General features: G+C 43.7%; 1 protein-coding gene across 1 annotated transcript in view; it reads left to right on the forward strand.

Moving 5' to 3' along the window:
- Positions 1-14,672, forward strand: part of HPSE2 (heparanase 2 (inactive)) — a 634,212-nt gene that overhangs the window by 606,224 nt on the left and 13,316 nt on the right. The window contains exon 11 of the mRNA XM_008704932.1: positions 7,172-7,318. Within this exon, the coding sequence (XP_008703154.1) occupies positions 7,172-7,318 (147 nt within the window). The remainder of the gene's footprint in view (positions 1-7,171; positions 7,319-14,672) is intronic.

Here is a 14,672-nt window from a genome sequence, read left to right on the forward strand (position 1 = left end):
AAAACACATGCCATTTGTTCATTTACTTCTTCATCCAACAAATTTTTATTGAGCATTTTCTCTGTGCCAGTTGATGTAATGCCCATGAGGCATTTTGTGCGTACCTAGCCCTGAACCAAGGCTAGAGATATAAAATTTGTTCCTATGATCCAGCAGCAGAGCTTGAGGAAATATGTCTACCTTTCCTTTTTTTTTTTTTTTTAAGATTTTATTTATTTATTTGCCAGAAAGAGAGAGTGAGCACAAGCAGGGGGAGCGACAGGCAAAGGCAGGCAGAGGGAGAAGCAGGCTCCCTGCTGAGCAAGGAACCCAATGTGGGGCTCGATCCCAGGCCTCTAGGATCATGACCTGAGCCGAAGGCAGATGCTTAACCGACTGAGACACCCAGGCGCCCCATAAGTCTACCTTTCTAAGGTGCGTGCTGGAGTGCTCTAGCACTAGAAACCTAGCCCTCGACCCACGTGTCCCAGGCTGGAAAGCCCGAGGGAGTCATGCCAGCTCTAGAACCATTTTCAGAATCTCAGAAATCTTTCCAGCTATTTTAAATCTTAAGAGGTTAAATAAGATCTGGGCTTCCTTTTGTACAGGGCCGAACTTAGAACAATCAGTGTGGCAATGTGTGGTTATCCTTCTCTCTTTGATCTGAAGCACTGGTTGTCATTGAATTGTCTGTAAACAAACAAGAAAAATAATTATCATTAAATAAATAAAGTGAGGCAGATAAAATTTTAAAACATGAGGATCAGAAGATAAAAACTGAAAACTGAGCCTAAAGCCAAACCCATCTGACCAAATATGGCTTTCTTACATCACTTCCTATTTAAGGAGCAGAGTAGGCAGCTCTGAAAAAAAAACTCTTTCTCTTAATGCAGGTGGAGGAGGGGAGGAGGAAGCCAGTGCCTCCAGCCAGACCTTCATTCCGGTGGGCCTATCAGGCGCTGATCATGGGCAGTGGATAGCACAAAGAGCTCCAGTGGTCAGATTACAACCGACGCTCCTTCCCCTTCCTTGATGAGAGAGGAGCCAAGTCAATTAATTTATCAGGATAAGATTTTTCAAAGAATCACTCTGAACATAGTGGGGCCAGGGCCAGTTGTCTTGTCTGTAGATACAAGTGCCTATTGTGGATGAGAGGAGGCTGGTTTGGGCCGAGGCCAGAGGCTTTCAACGTCCCTTTTGCTCAACAGGAAGCTCAGTCCAATACCTGACAGAGAGTGACTGCTTTATGGCTTCGGCTGGAGTTATCTGATCACCACACAAGGATACATTGTACTCCTTGTCTCCACCCTGGCCCTGAGGTAACCACTCAAAAGGAGGACCCCCAGCTTCAAGAGAGAAATATTACCCTTGGCACCTTTTGTCTCTGTTGGGAAGCACATCAGTTGTGCCCTTTATATTATCAGTCTGAGGAACCGGGGGGACGTTTCAGTAGCCATGGGCTTAGCAGGATTTGGGTGTCCTCACAGAGGGCTCCTCACATAGTCTCATCCCAGTGCTCATCCTCACATTCTTTGACATGCTTGTGGGGAGTTGTCACTAATATTCTGAACATACCATGAACTCAGGGCCAATGTCTCATTCATTTTTGTTTTTTCAGTGTCTAATATGGTGACTGGCATGAAGAAGAGCTCAGCAAAATGTTTGATGAATGAATGAATGAATGAGTGCAGAAATAGGGCATCAAGATATCATGGATGATTTATAGCTCTTGCGTTCCTCCCCTTTGATATCAGCACATCAGCCAGAAGGAGATGGTGTGGTAGAATGGCTAAGAATTCTACCATTCGCTAGCAGGAGACCTCAAACAAGTTACTAAAATCATCTGGATTTAATATTCTCTCTAATCACCAGCTCTCCTCTGCTTTCTGTGGGAATTCGTCTCAGAACCTCTCTGGGGAAACGGTGCCACCGCACTTCTGTCAGTAACGCCCCTCTTCCCCATTAAAAAAGGAAGACAAGCCTTGACTGATCTATTGCACATATGGCAATAATGATAATAACAAGGGGGAGGGTCTTTTTGTTCCTATTGGAAAAGTAAGCCCACAGTGGATGCACTGAGCTGGTTGGGGTTGCAGGTCTCCTCCATGTCAGTGGGTGTCAGATGCCCCAGATTGGCAGGAACAAAGATAGGACAAGTGTCTCTGTTCCTTCTCCCTGGGAAGCTGTGTGCCCTATCTGTGCCCCTTCATCCTCTGCAACAGTCATGAGGAAGCACTACTGATTCACTTAGTTTATTCATGGTCAACAAGCTCACGGTCACAGAAATGTCCCAGAGTGGGCATGTTGGCTTCACACTATTCACTCGTGACCAATACTCTGAAAATATACATCCTTGGTCAAAACAGGGATTGAGTGAGAAAGTATAAACTTACCAGTAGAACAACCCAGAGACACTGTCTGTTGAAACAACTCCTGCACTCCGGTGTATACTGAGCACTTGCTATGTGCCAGGCATCTGGCCAGATATCTGCACTTACACTACCATATTGAATTCCAAAATCTTAATGGTATCACCCCTCAATGCAAATAATAACAACATTAATAACGCAAAGAATTTTTCACTTGGGAAGAACCCTTAGAGATCTTTTGGCCCAATGTCCTATACAACAGAAATTCCTTTTACAACCTCCTTGGCAGTTAGGCAACTTCTATGTGAAGACCGCACTGCCTTTCATGGCACTCTCTTACATTGTGCTTTGTTTCTGACCTAGGAGAGTGTTGTGTTTTATGATTGATTTAGGATCAGAAGTTCAATACACATACCAACACCACCAGCAGGGGCTCTGCTGCCTTCTGTTCTAGAGTCAACAACTTAGGAGCCCGGCAGTGTGGCAGTTCTCGCCTTAGACCTTCTTGTTCAGAGAACAAATCTGTTTTGACTGGGAAACGTTGTTTTTATAAACCATTCTGCTGAAACAATGTATGTTTCTGAGGAGGAGTGGAGGTCCTTAGCCAAGTTGAGAACCAATTGGAACCTGGTGGATATTGAAGCAAAATTGAGCCTTTTGGGGTTCAAGTTTGTTTATTATTGGCAAAACACGACTTCCTGTTTTTTTAGAAGAAATTTTTTTAAAGGCTCATAAAAAAGGTTCCTGAGGCTTCTTGGACATCAAATGACTCTTACAAAACAATATTTTGATGAGTTAAGTGTAAATGAATCAGAAACATGTGGATTAAATTTCCCTTAAAATACACAGGGGCTTTGAAATTAGGGGGAAAAAATGTTTGGCAAAACATGGCCTGACTTTTACAGAACCCAAAAACTTTGAATAAGATTTGGAGACAATGGACCAAACCAGTTCTCAAACTCATGGGCTTTCACTGGAAATGACCATGGATTCCAAAGCACCATCTTCTCTTCCCTTTCCTTGTCTCCCAGCTTCACTGGAGACATTTCTAGAACAGTGACTGTTTTTTATCTGGAAGTCAAGATGCACCTCTCCATTTGATGTCCCCCACCTCTTACAACCAGGATACTCCACTTTGAGCCTACCTTCCCTAACTCGCTTCCTCCTAGCCCCATGGCATCACAGAGAAGATGTTAGGCAGCAGAAGAACAGCCAGAAAGATGAACTCCAGATGCACAGATTCTCTGCTGGGGAAGAAGTCTGACCGTTAGTGAGACATGGAGTAAGACAGATGTTCTATCAGACAGAAAGGGCCGTTCGCTAAGAGAACCAAAAGCCACCTGGACTTGACATCAGAAGATGAGTGATTGCCTGTTAGCCACGCTTTCAGTCAGACCTCATCTTCTTAGGCAACAGATACTCCTCCAAGATTATTTTTCTGTGGGCAGAGAATATATATTCATCAGGAATCTGGATTCTCGACACAGTACTTTCAGGTTGGTGCTGCAATTCCCGGCCAAGAATGTGTTTTCGCAGCCAAACGACCTCGGCTTTACATCCTTGCCCATCGGCCAAGCAGAAGGGACGACTGAGGCAGTCTTCAACGCCAGTTCCTACCTGAGGAGGCTCCACGAATTCCGTGAGAGCCTCTGCACTTGGGTCTCTGAGCTGGCTCTTAGTACCGGTTTGTCTCCCCCAGGGGAACTATGTAAATGGAAATCAGACCATTGCCAAGCAGCTTGAAAAGACAGCTTTCCCTGCAGCAGTGCTGTGATTTCAGGTCTCCCTCCCACCCACCACTTCCCCACATCCCACCCTTCTGCTCTAGTCTCCCAAGGCTCATTCTGCCCCAGCTCCGCAGAGGAAAAACTCATAAATGCAAGCACAAGTCTCTCCCTCCTCCACTGCGGGCCTTTGAGAAGGTTATCTGATGGTAGTTAGCAAGAGTTTACCACAGTGTGGCAAAATTGGTTACCCATGCATGCCTACTTTTGCTCACACTGAAGCCCAAAATACCTGTAGTTAATGGTGTTTCACTCAATTTCCTCAGCAAAGCTAAGCTTAAAACCCACCAATGGAATATAGTTGGTGTTCTTTTAATGACGGTAAATGCTGACGCAGGCTAGCAGCACCTTTCTTCTGAGCTCTGGTGACACAAGTCTGCTCAGTAAATGGGCATTCTCTTCTGATCTAACTCAGCTAGCTCCAAAAACTACTTCACATGCTTCAGAAGATTAAGAAGGACCAGAGGAGGAGGAACCAGAGAGAAAAGTCATTTAATAATTTATCAGAATATCAATGCAGGCGTTCAGAAAGCCTTTGAACACAATAATGTGCCCTCCTACAGATGTAAGAAAAATTATCTGACACACAGTCAATGAATATACTTTGGGAATTCTTCTCCTAACCTTAATGGATTGCTCTAGACAAGTGGTTCCCACACCCAACTCATCTGCCCAGTATCCTAGAAAGATTTACACACACACACACACACACACACACACACACACATTCCTAGCCCCCATAACAAATGCATGGAATCGAAATCTTCAGGATGAGTCCTAGCAACTGTTTTATTAAAAGACAAAAACAGGGGCGCCTGGGTGGCACAGCGGTTAAGCGCCTGCCTTCGGCTCAGGGCGTGATCCCGGCGTTCTGGGATCGAGCCCCACATCAGGCTCCTCCGCTATGAGCCTGCTTCTTCCTCTCCCACTCCCCCTACTTGTGTTCCCTCTCTCGCTGGCTGTCTCTATCTCTGTCAAATAAATAAATAAAATCTTTAAAAAAAAAAAAAGACAAAAACAACTGAAGTTATCATGTTGACCTGCCCTTAGTCATTCAACTCTTAATTAGCACCTTTAGAAGCAGAGGTGAGTGACCCAGAGGCTAAGGGATGCTGTTTCTGCAGGAATGATATTTTCCTCTGGGCAAAGTTGACTTAGAGTTTCTCTGAACTCCTCCTTTGAAGGCAGGACTGGGTCATTTCTTCTGTTTCCTCTCATTAACCCATCCAGATGGGGCCCTAGGGGACCCCTTAGAAACAAAGTATTTTTTCCTACAAGAAAGAAGGAAATCATTATAGTTCTGTTGATACATGGTGAAAGGCTCTTGCATGTAGGCATATAGTTCTTCCAGGCTTCTGACCATCCTGTGCGGGTTTAAAAGTATTCCAAAATGTGAATAGTTTTATAATCTTGGTGTAGGTAAAACAGCAAAGGCAGAAATCAAAAAGATCGATAAATTTGACTACCTTAGAGTTTTTAACTTTTATACATCAGAATACAGTGTAAACAAACTGAATTGGTCAAAGAAACCTGGGGGAAATTTTGCAACATACATGCAGACAAAGGATCACTATCTTTAATCAATAGTTTTTATAAATCAGTAGGAAAATGGTCAAAGGACATGAATAGTCCATTTACAAGAGAAGAGATGAAATGGCGAACAAGCAAATGAGAACAGTGATGCACCTCAGCCCGGATTTTTTAAAAATACAAATTAATACAACGTCGAAATCTCACTATCACCTCTCAGGTTGAGAAAGGTATTTTAAAAAGTTAATATCCATTATTCTTAAGGGTATGAGGAAATGGGTGCTCTTACAGACAGTTGAACAAAGCAAATTGGTACAAGCTTTCTAGGCAGTTAACATCAGTGTTAGCAAAATGTGTGTATCAGTCAGGATAGGTGAGGTTATGCTATGATAATGGAGGACCAACAAATCTCCGTGGCTTTGGATAAGAAAGTGTGTTTCTCGTGCATACTACGTGTCTGTCATGGCTCAGCTGTAGCTCTGCTCCGCATCACCTTCGCTCTAGGATGCAGGTCAATAGAACAGCCTCTGTCGAGAACATTGTTGGTCTCCTGGCGCAGGGCAAAGAAGCATGGCAAAACACAGGCTACTTCTTAAAACGTCTCTGCAGAGATTTTAACACATCCACCCACATTTCATTGGCCAAAGCCAATCATGTGATCCCTTGGGTTCAACATAGCAGGGACAGAAAATCTTCCCACAGGGAGGGGCATCACTAGGAATGAAACAGAGGATTTGGGTAGGAATCATGCCCTGTGCCTTCCCTTAGACCTATGTGTCCAACTTCCAGGACTTCATCGGAAATAATGGTGACAAGCAAAAAGTTTATATAATACCATATTGTAATTTTGTAATGGCAAATTTTGAAGAAATGTTAAGTCCCAAAAGCTAGGGGGGTAACTAAATAAATTGTTACATTTCTATAACTGAAAAATTTAGCATTCTTCTGTAAGTAGAAGAAAATACAATAACATAATAAGATGGGAATATGTTTAAGATGGTCACGAACTGAAAAAACAATGTGGTTCCAATTAGATGAAAATTGAGAAATATATATGTATGTGTCAAAGTACTCGGTAAATATTTGAATTAATACTGAATTAATAAACAAAATACTGGAAGGATATTTACCAAAATTTTATCATATCTCAAGATACTTGGATTATGGGAGAATTTTCTTTTTCTTCCTTGTATTTCTCTGTATTTTTCCTTTTTTTCCCCTGAAGTCAGCATGTTTTTTCACACTCAGAAAAAGATATTTTGTTTTCTAAAATCATTGTAATATATTTAAACAAAAGCAAAAGGAGTGTGGTGGGAAGCGGGTATCTTTTTTGCAAGAAACCACAAATAATAACAAGGCCTTCCTGTCTTTGAACGTCAAGGATGGCCAAGAATCATAAAATAAGTGCCCTTTCCTGGGGTGGTCCTGTTTGGTGCAGTCTATAAATTATTTAGCAGCATCTCACTGACCACTTTATTTCCGTCTTACCCTTCTCCCTCTCCATCTCAGCCACAACTATGTTCGAGGGTCCATTACACTTTTTATCATCAACCTGCACCGATCAAGAAAGAAAATCAAACTGGCTGGGACTCTCAGGGACAAGCTCGTGCACCAGTATCTGCTGCAGCCCTATGGACAGGAGGGGCTCAAGTCCAAGTAAGTGCAGAGGTAGAAATAGCTAAAGAGGAAGTCAGCAGGAGCTGGGAAGGGAAGGATCTAGAGCTGTCCCTTCCCTGCTGCTAATTCACTCGGAGGCTCAGTGGGATGGAGTCAGGGCACTGCTGACTCCCTTTGGGACCTTTGTCAAGCCCGTCCTGGTCTCTAGGCTTAGATTCCTCAGCTGTAAAGTCAAATGGTAGACAAAATATTTCTCAACAAGGGCATGTTTGGTATCTGAGCAAGACAATTCATTATGAAGGATGATCTCATTTCAAGCTACTTATTCGCATCCTAGGTCCCTGCCCACTAAATGCCAATAGCACCCCCTAGCCATGTGATGACTGAAAACCCTGGGGGTTGAGAACCATGCCCCTTTCAGCTGTAACATTCTGTAATGCTATTATAACGCCCTGTTTGTCAGCATCTACGAACCTTGTGGGGCTTATACGGAGGAGCACTGGACAAAGGGTCGAAAGTTCAGAGATCAAGAGTCTGTTCTGCCCCTAAATTTATAACTTTGGACACATCACCTCTTGGATCTTAAGTTTCCTTATCTGAATGTTAGAAGAGACATTATATTCTGGGGACCTTGTGATTCCCTCAACCTCTATAAATATATGAATCTGTGATACTCCCTATCTCCCTCGGTCTCTACCAGAGACTGCTGACAACAATTTCTCTACAAAGAGAAAGCAGCTCTACGCCACAGGGAGAAGAGCCTGGTCAAAGGCAAGGCCAGCTCAGCCTCCGAGTGAGGCCTCCCAGGAAGGGTACGGGATGCTGTACAGACTGGGGGCCTTCCTACTCCATTTTAACTGTTTACCAAGTTTAACAAAGCTGTGAACTTGGAGCAGGTGGCTCGCACTCCCACAGCCGCCCACAACTATTTGCGCTATAATTGTTCGCTGTTTCACTGCAACCTTGGTGGCTTGCATTTGGCTTCCAACTGTATGTGCAATGGGAACAAAACACAATCTGGGAAGTCACTTACTGAGTCTCTTTAGCCCACCCTAGATCTGTATTTTCCGTCTTGGTTCACATACTGACTCTTTTCTCTGGCTACATGTACATTACATCTACTTTTCTTTCCTCTCAATCCCACCTGACTCTCTTGAGTATTTTATCCCATCTCTTTCTATTTCCCAGTCATTTGTGACTAGTGTGCTGAATTCCTGGTCTTCATCCTCGGCAGGAGAACCAGTTCTGGTGCCAGCTTCACTAAATAATTGTTTAAATAATCCTTTAATCCTAATCCCTTGGCCTCAGGGTTCTCATCTACAAAATTCAGGAGTTGCTGTATGTTTGGTAAGGTCCCTTCCAGCTCTAAAGTTCTCATCCTGGGTCTGATTTTCTGAGGATCACGAGTGTGTTCAAGTTTCCCACTGCCATTCACTAGTGACCTGCAGAGTCGTTTCTGGCAGAAGGGCTGACACCTCAAGCAGTGATTGTGATCATTCACGGTCCTCTGGAGCCAGAGATTGGAAGCTGAGCCTGCCCAACATTGGAAGACCGTGTGTACTGCGTGGAAGGAGCTGGCCGAATGCCTTAGTCTAACAGGCCACTTGCTGGCTGTGTGTCCTTAAGCAAGTTACATAATCTCTATAATACAGTCTCGGTTTCTTCATCTCATGGGGAGAGGAGTAAACAAGGTAATCTATGGAAAGTTCCTGACACAGAGGAGGATTGCAGGAAATACCCATTGCCTTTCTTCTCCTCAGCTTGGGACTCTAGCTGGCTGGGGAAGAAGAAGGAAACAAGTGCTCTCTTTCTAACATCTCTAAAATGTTCTTCCAAAGCAGAGTCTTCTCGGATTTGTAAGATAATGTGTTGCTAAGATGCTTGTTAAGATTAAAATAAAAATGGTATAAATGCAAAGCCATGAAACAGGAGGAGATGTAGTTAGAGGGTAGCATCATTTTATGAGCTTCTTCCCCCACCATCCAAGGGCACAGTCCTCCAACCTGCTTCTTCCTCTCTATGCCCCTGCCTCCAGGATTATTCCCCTGATGCTTGATCCCGGCCACACCTCAGCCCCTCCTGCCTATACCTGTCCTTCAGAGTGACTGAGGTGACTCCCACTGGCTACGGATATGCTGTATGTTCCAATCATGCTGTCTTGTACCTCGCCTTGTCACCATCCCAGTGAGAAGCTGTGTTATGGCCTTATTGAGAATGTCTGAGAGGGACAGGGACAAAGAGAATTTGATTGCACAGGGGGCCTGAAGAGGGATTTGGTAATGGCCACTGAGATCAAATAACAATGTTATACAATTGGAAGAAGAGGGAGCTGGGATCGGAAGGCCTGGATATGAATCCAGTTGCTGCCATTTACTCGTGTGGGCAAACTTTGGCTCCCTTACCTGTCAGACGGGGTGATTGTGAGAATCAGCTTAGAGCATGTGGGTGAAATACAGCTTTCTACAAATGAAAATTTCACACACCCATACATACGCATATGTATATGAGTAGAAATACAGACAGGCACACAGGATCTCACATATATCATCTTAAAGAGAGTTTTGGGTTGGAAGTCAAGAGAACTGGATTCCAGCCCTAATCCTGCCATTACCGCACTGTGGAGCTTTGAGCCCTTCACTTAATTCTCTAAGCCTGTTTCTCTCCTGCAAACTACTGCTAATTTGACACCTCTCCTGTTCTAGACCTCAGTGGCTCTGACCCTGTGCTGTGCCATCTTGGACGATAAGCTGCCAGCAGGGGCTGTCGAGTATATGTTCAGTGCCCCCAGTGCTCTGCTCAGTAACTACGAATGCGTGCAAGAGCCCTCAGTGGTTCTGAGATGGGGGTCTCACAGGAAGGGTGTGGTTTTAGTGAAGCAGACTCTGCAGGAAAGGATGAAAGGAAATGCAAGGAAGTGATTTCAGCCTTTGGTGCCTCCTTCTCTGTTTTACAAGCCTCTGGGGCCAGATTCTGTGTTCTGTGTCTGCTAATTCCTTGCTGCAGCCTGGAGCCATATTAGCTCAGAAGAGGATGGAAAGCTCTGGGAGCAAAGGAACCTATAATTGCTCTTGTCTGGAGGAACCAGAAAGAGGATATAGAGCAAGTCAGTGTGCCATTCAAGCCACCAGTTAGATGTTTTGGCCTGGTGTTTCAGGAGTAGAGAGATGCCAGCAAACCTTTATGACTGGTTGAGAACATGGGGTAATTCTCATTCTGTTGGAGTTGTCAGCAGGGCTGGGTATATTTGAAATCTCTGGAAAGGTATCTCCATGAGATCTCAGCGTTCAAGAATGTCAGGCATTGCACACGAAGCCCCCCTAGGGCCGCTAATCGGGCACAGTCTGAGCATCCGAGTCCAGAAATGAAGGTTCCTGTTTGTCACTTCATTGAGTGAGCCAATCATAAGACCCACCACTCGAGTCTCAATTCTCTATGTTGTGTGACTCTTGAATGAGAAATAGTTCTCATTCTTGGCATCAGACAAAAGGTGGGTGCCCTATATACCCTATAGGATAGGAGAAGGGAAGCTTCGAAAACTGCAGTGTGTACAAGAGGAGGGAGTTCTGTGTCTAGAATACATATTCTGTAAAGATGGCTGAAGGAAATAGGGAGATTTCATTCAGAGAGGAAAAATAAGGCAAGTCATGAAGACTTTCTTCAGATACTTCAGGGACTGTGCAGTGAAAGAAAATAGATTTAGCCTAGAATCCTCTAAAGTGACAGTAAACCAGGGAGTACAATTTAAAAGAGAAAGATTTCACCACAAAAAGAGCTCATTTTCCAAAGGCTCATCTGGCCTGACTGAGGACAGGGTTGTTAGGAAGTAGCCTTTCACTCAGAGAGTGAGCGGCCGTGACCAACAAAGAGGGGCTCCAAGATTCTCACTCAGTGGGAGGGTGAGCTAAAAGAGTTCTGCTTCCCATTGAACTCTGAAATTCAATTAGTCTCTTCCATTCTCCTTCCCCCACTCCCACCTCACTTTTAGAGCCTATGGTCACCAACCAAGTAGCTTCTTCAAGCCACTAAAAGGCCACACAAAGAGGCTGTGCTGTGAGAGGATGTGGCAGTAATATTGAGTTAGTTTTTCTCTGGAAAATCTCCAGCTGCAAGTCCGTCCTCTGTCCTGTTCCCTGGTTTCTCACCTTTCTGGGAGGAAGACTGACCATTTACACCCAAAACAATAATAGTTCCCATTCTGGATTAAGTCAAAAAGAACCTTTGAAGCATCTCTGCCATCCACAATGGAAAGACTCTGCACAACGCCGGATGTGATCACGAGTCAGTGAGCATTGTCCTCTAGGGAATCGGTTCTACCCAAGGCATGAATATCTCCAGTGTCTTTCAACAAACAGGGAAGCCACATGAAGCTGGGCCAAAGAAGTCAACTTACATCAAAAAACAGGACTCAACATTTTTAGGGAAAAGTCAAACCAAGAATGGGTGTTTGCTCACATCCCAGTGTCCTGCGCTGTGTGTCTCCTTCAATTCCATTTGAAGGGAAAACTATCCAAAATTACAAAAGAAGGAAACAACCTTCGTCACATTGACTGTTCTGCTCTGACACAGTAACCCGAGGGAGTCAGCCCCCGCTAAGAATCCTGGGGCAGAATGACGTTTTGAAGTGATCTGCTTCATTCTCCCTACCCTTAGATAGTCTGTGGGCAAAGCCATTGGGACTAGAAGATGCTCTAGGTTTAAAGACCTCTGGGAAGAAGTGCCTACAACTTCAATCCTGTCTAAACACTTAATTTGATAAGAACACTATGGCCCGCTGTGGCTGGGACTTTATAGATAATAAAGAGCTTTAAGAGCCATTATCTCATTTGACCCTCTGAATAGCCCCAAGAAGAAAGTAGAACAATCCCTGCCTCCCTCACACTTTAGAGTTTGAGAAACCGAATCTTAGAGCATTGAGCGACTCATTCAAGAGTCACACAACTATTAAGTGATAGAGCTAGAAAGTGTCTACCACCCAATTTTCCTGGCCCCAAGTCCAATGCACTTTCCTCAGTACCGTGCTATCCCAATAGTCCAGCAATAGAAAATTATAATGACATACTGACAGACATACAGTACGGATCACTGAACCCTATCATGATACTGTCTGCTTTCATTTCACTGTAGGCTGTTCACAGAATGAATGTGAAGAGCATCGGGTTACTCAGCAGTGTTCTCTCCTCTAGGCTAACTCACCTCTGTTCCATTAACTTTTCTTCACAAGTCCTAATTTCAGATCCTTCTTAAAAATTCTTCTCTGTGCTGCTTCTAAGATTCTTTTTCCCAGTCATATAGAATTTTAATAAAAGTGCTTTTCTTTTTCTCAGCAAAATTGGGGATTTCCCTTCTGTCTCTTCTATGCTCTTCTCAGACAAAAGGATTATTAAATACCAGCAGTGACTATAAATTGGTTTAATTCGAAGCCTATAAAAATCAGCTTTGACATAGTATATTCTGCCCCCCACACATAGGCACCGCTGGCTAGCTCCCCTTCCCTACTGGAGCGCGAGCCCAGAGTTACATCTCTGAGGGAGAGATGCTGGCTCGTGAGCCTTCTCATATGTCTTCATCCAGTCATCACCTTTTATTGAGATCCTACTTTGTGCCAGACATGACTTGTTCCCCTTCAGCCGTCTAACGTACAGTGGCAACTAATGTAGCTAAAATTTTAAATGAATTGTGGTCCCATACCTATAAAGAGCTCAGGAATCCCAAGTAGACAAATTAGGGGAAAACGTCTGAACATGAAGTTCAATGTAAATGGTAAATGCTTCATCTCAGAATGTCTCTTGACATTTTCCAGCCCACATCATCAGTAGCCTTCAAAGAGAGGGGGAAGGGGATTCTGAGGTCCTGTCCTCAAGGAGTTCATCTCTGTTATTAGAAACAAACAACTAACAGGAAGCAGCTTGTGGGTGGTGCCTGAGAGAGGTGTGGGGTAGTGCTGCTGCGGGGCTAATAGGTTCCATATCAAATGTTTGCATTTCATATCTGCATGGGCCTCTCCTTCAGCTGCCATGATGTTAGCTGAAAGAAACTTAAGGTTCCTGTGAACCTAGAATCTTCTTGCCTATTCTGTGAAGAGACGAACATATTTTTTTCTTCTCTGCAGACTGCTTATTTTTTCCATCTCTCCGGGACATGACTTTTGCTTTGATTTCACCCTCATTAAATCCTATATCAAAGAAAAACATTGGCATCTAACTGCATGCCTTTAGAGGGGTGTCGTTTGATGTTAGCCAAACAGAATAGTTCTGAAAATACTCAAGTTAACTCCCAGGTGCTAAGACTAAAAATATCTTCGTGTCCCTGTTGGAACAGACCACATTATGATACTTCATCTCCGGATTCAGAGCTTGGCGAGTGTGAGGGCTGAACTGGCCACCACCTGACCTACCACAGTCTCTCTCTAAAGATGACTGGAAGTGCCACATTTATTTTTGGGCATGGACGGTTCTGGGAAAAGTTGCTTGGGGAAAAGTCTTAATCCTAAGACTTCTATACCGAGACTTCTCACTCACACGCTTAGAAACAAAAACTGAAGACCTGCTTTCTGGGACCAAAGGGCCATTACTCCACTTACCTCAGCAGACTCAAGACATGTAAGTGTGGGAGTTCTACCCTGCTGATCTTAGTTGGTACCTGGAGTTTTTGAACTCTGTTTGACCAGACCCATTCCCTGCAGGTTCCCATTATCTCCACTTGTCTGGAATCATTTAAATGAGTTTCTTCTTAAAATAAACCATGTTATGAAAGTTCCGCAGTTATTAAAAGATGACTTTATAGAGGAAAAATTTGAGAGTACTCTTAGTGATCAAGAAGTTTCCTCTAGAACATCCCTGACAGAAAGCCCATCAGCTTCTGTTTGATGAGACTACTCATGTCATGAGTCAGCCCACTCTGGGACTCGACAGCTCTGATTATAGGAAAGATCCTCCTTGTATGTGGCCAAAGGGTGTTTTCTTCCATTTCTCCCCTTGTTTTAGAAAAATTAAGTGGAGTAAATCTATACCTTCTTCATAATAATTTTTCAATGTCTCCCCGTAGAGTTGTGCTCTCCAAGCCAAACACTCAACTCCTTCAACCATTCCTCAAATGGCCTGGCTTCAGATTGCTCACTATTCTGTTCACCTTGGAATCCATTGAGCTATAGAACCTTATCTCCTATGATTAACTGTTTAATTTTCTTACCTCAGACGAGCTCAGTTGCGGAGGTCCGAGACGGAGTAGGAAATGTGAGCATTTTGTTATTCCAATTTACCTCACAACACAGAACAGTAGTACTTTTAAATCTTTGCCGACTTCATAATGAAAAATAATACTCTCATCTTAATTTGTATTCTTCTGTTATTAGTGAGGTTGAAAATTGTTCATGTCTCTTAGTATTGCCTTTAGG

This window comes from Ursus maritimus, unplaced genomic scaffold (assembly GCF_017311325.1).
Source record: "Ursus maritimus isolate PB19 unplaced genomic scaffold, ASM1731132v1 scaffold_7, whole genome shotgun sequence".
NCBI classification, from domain to species: domain Eukaryota; kingdom Metazoa; phylum Chordata; class Mammalia; order Carnivora; family Ursidae; genus Ursus; species Ursus maritimus.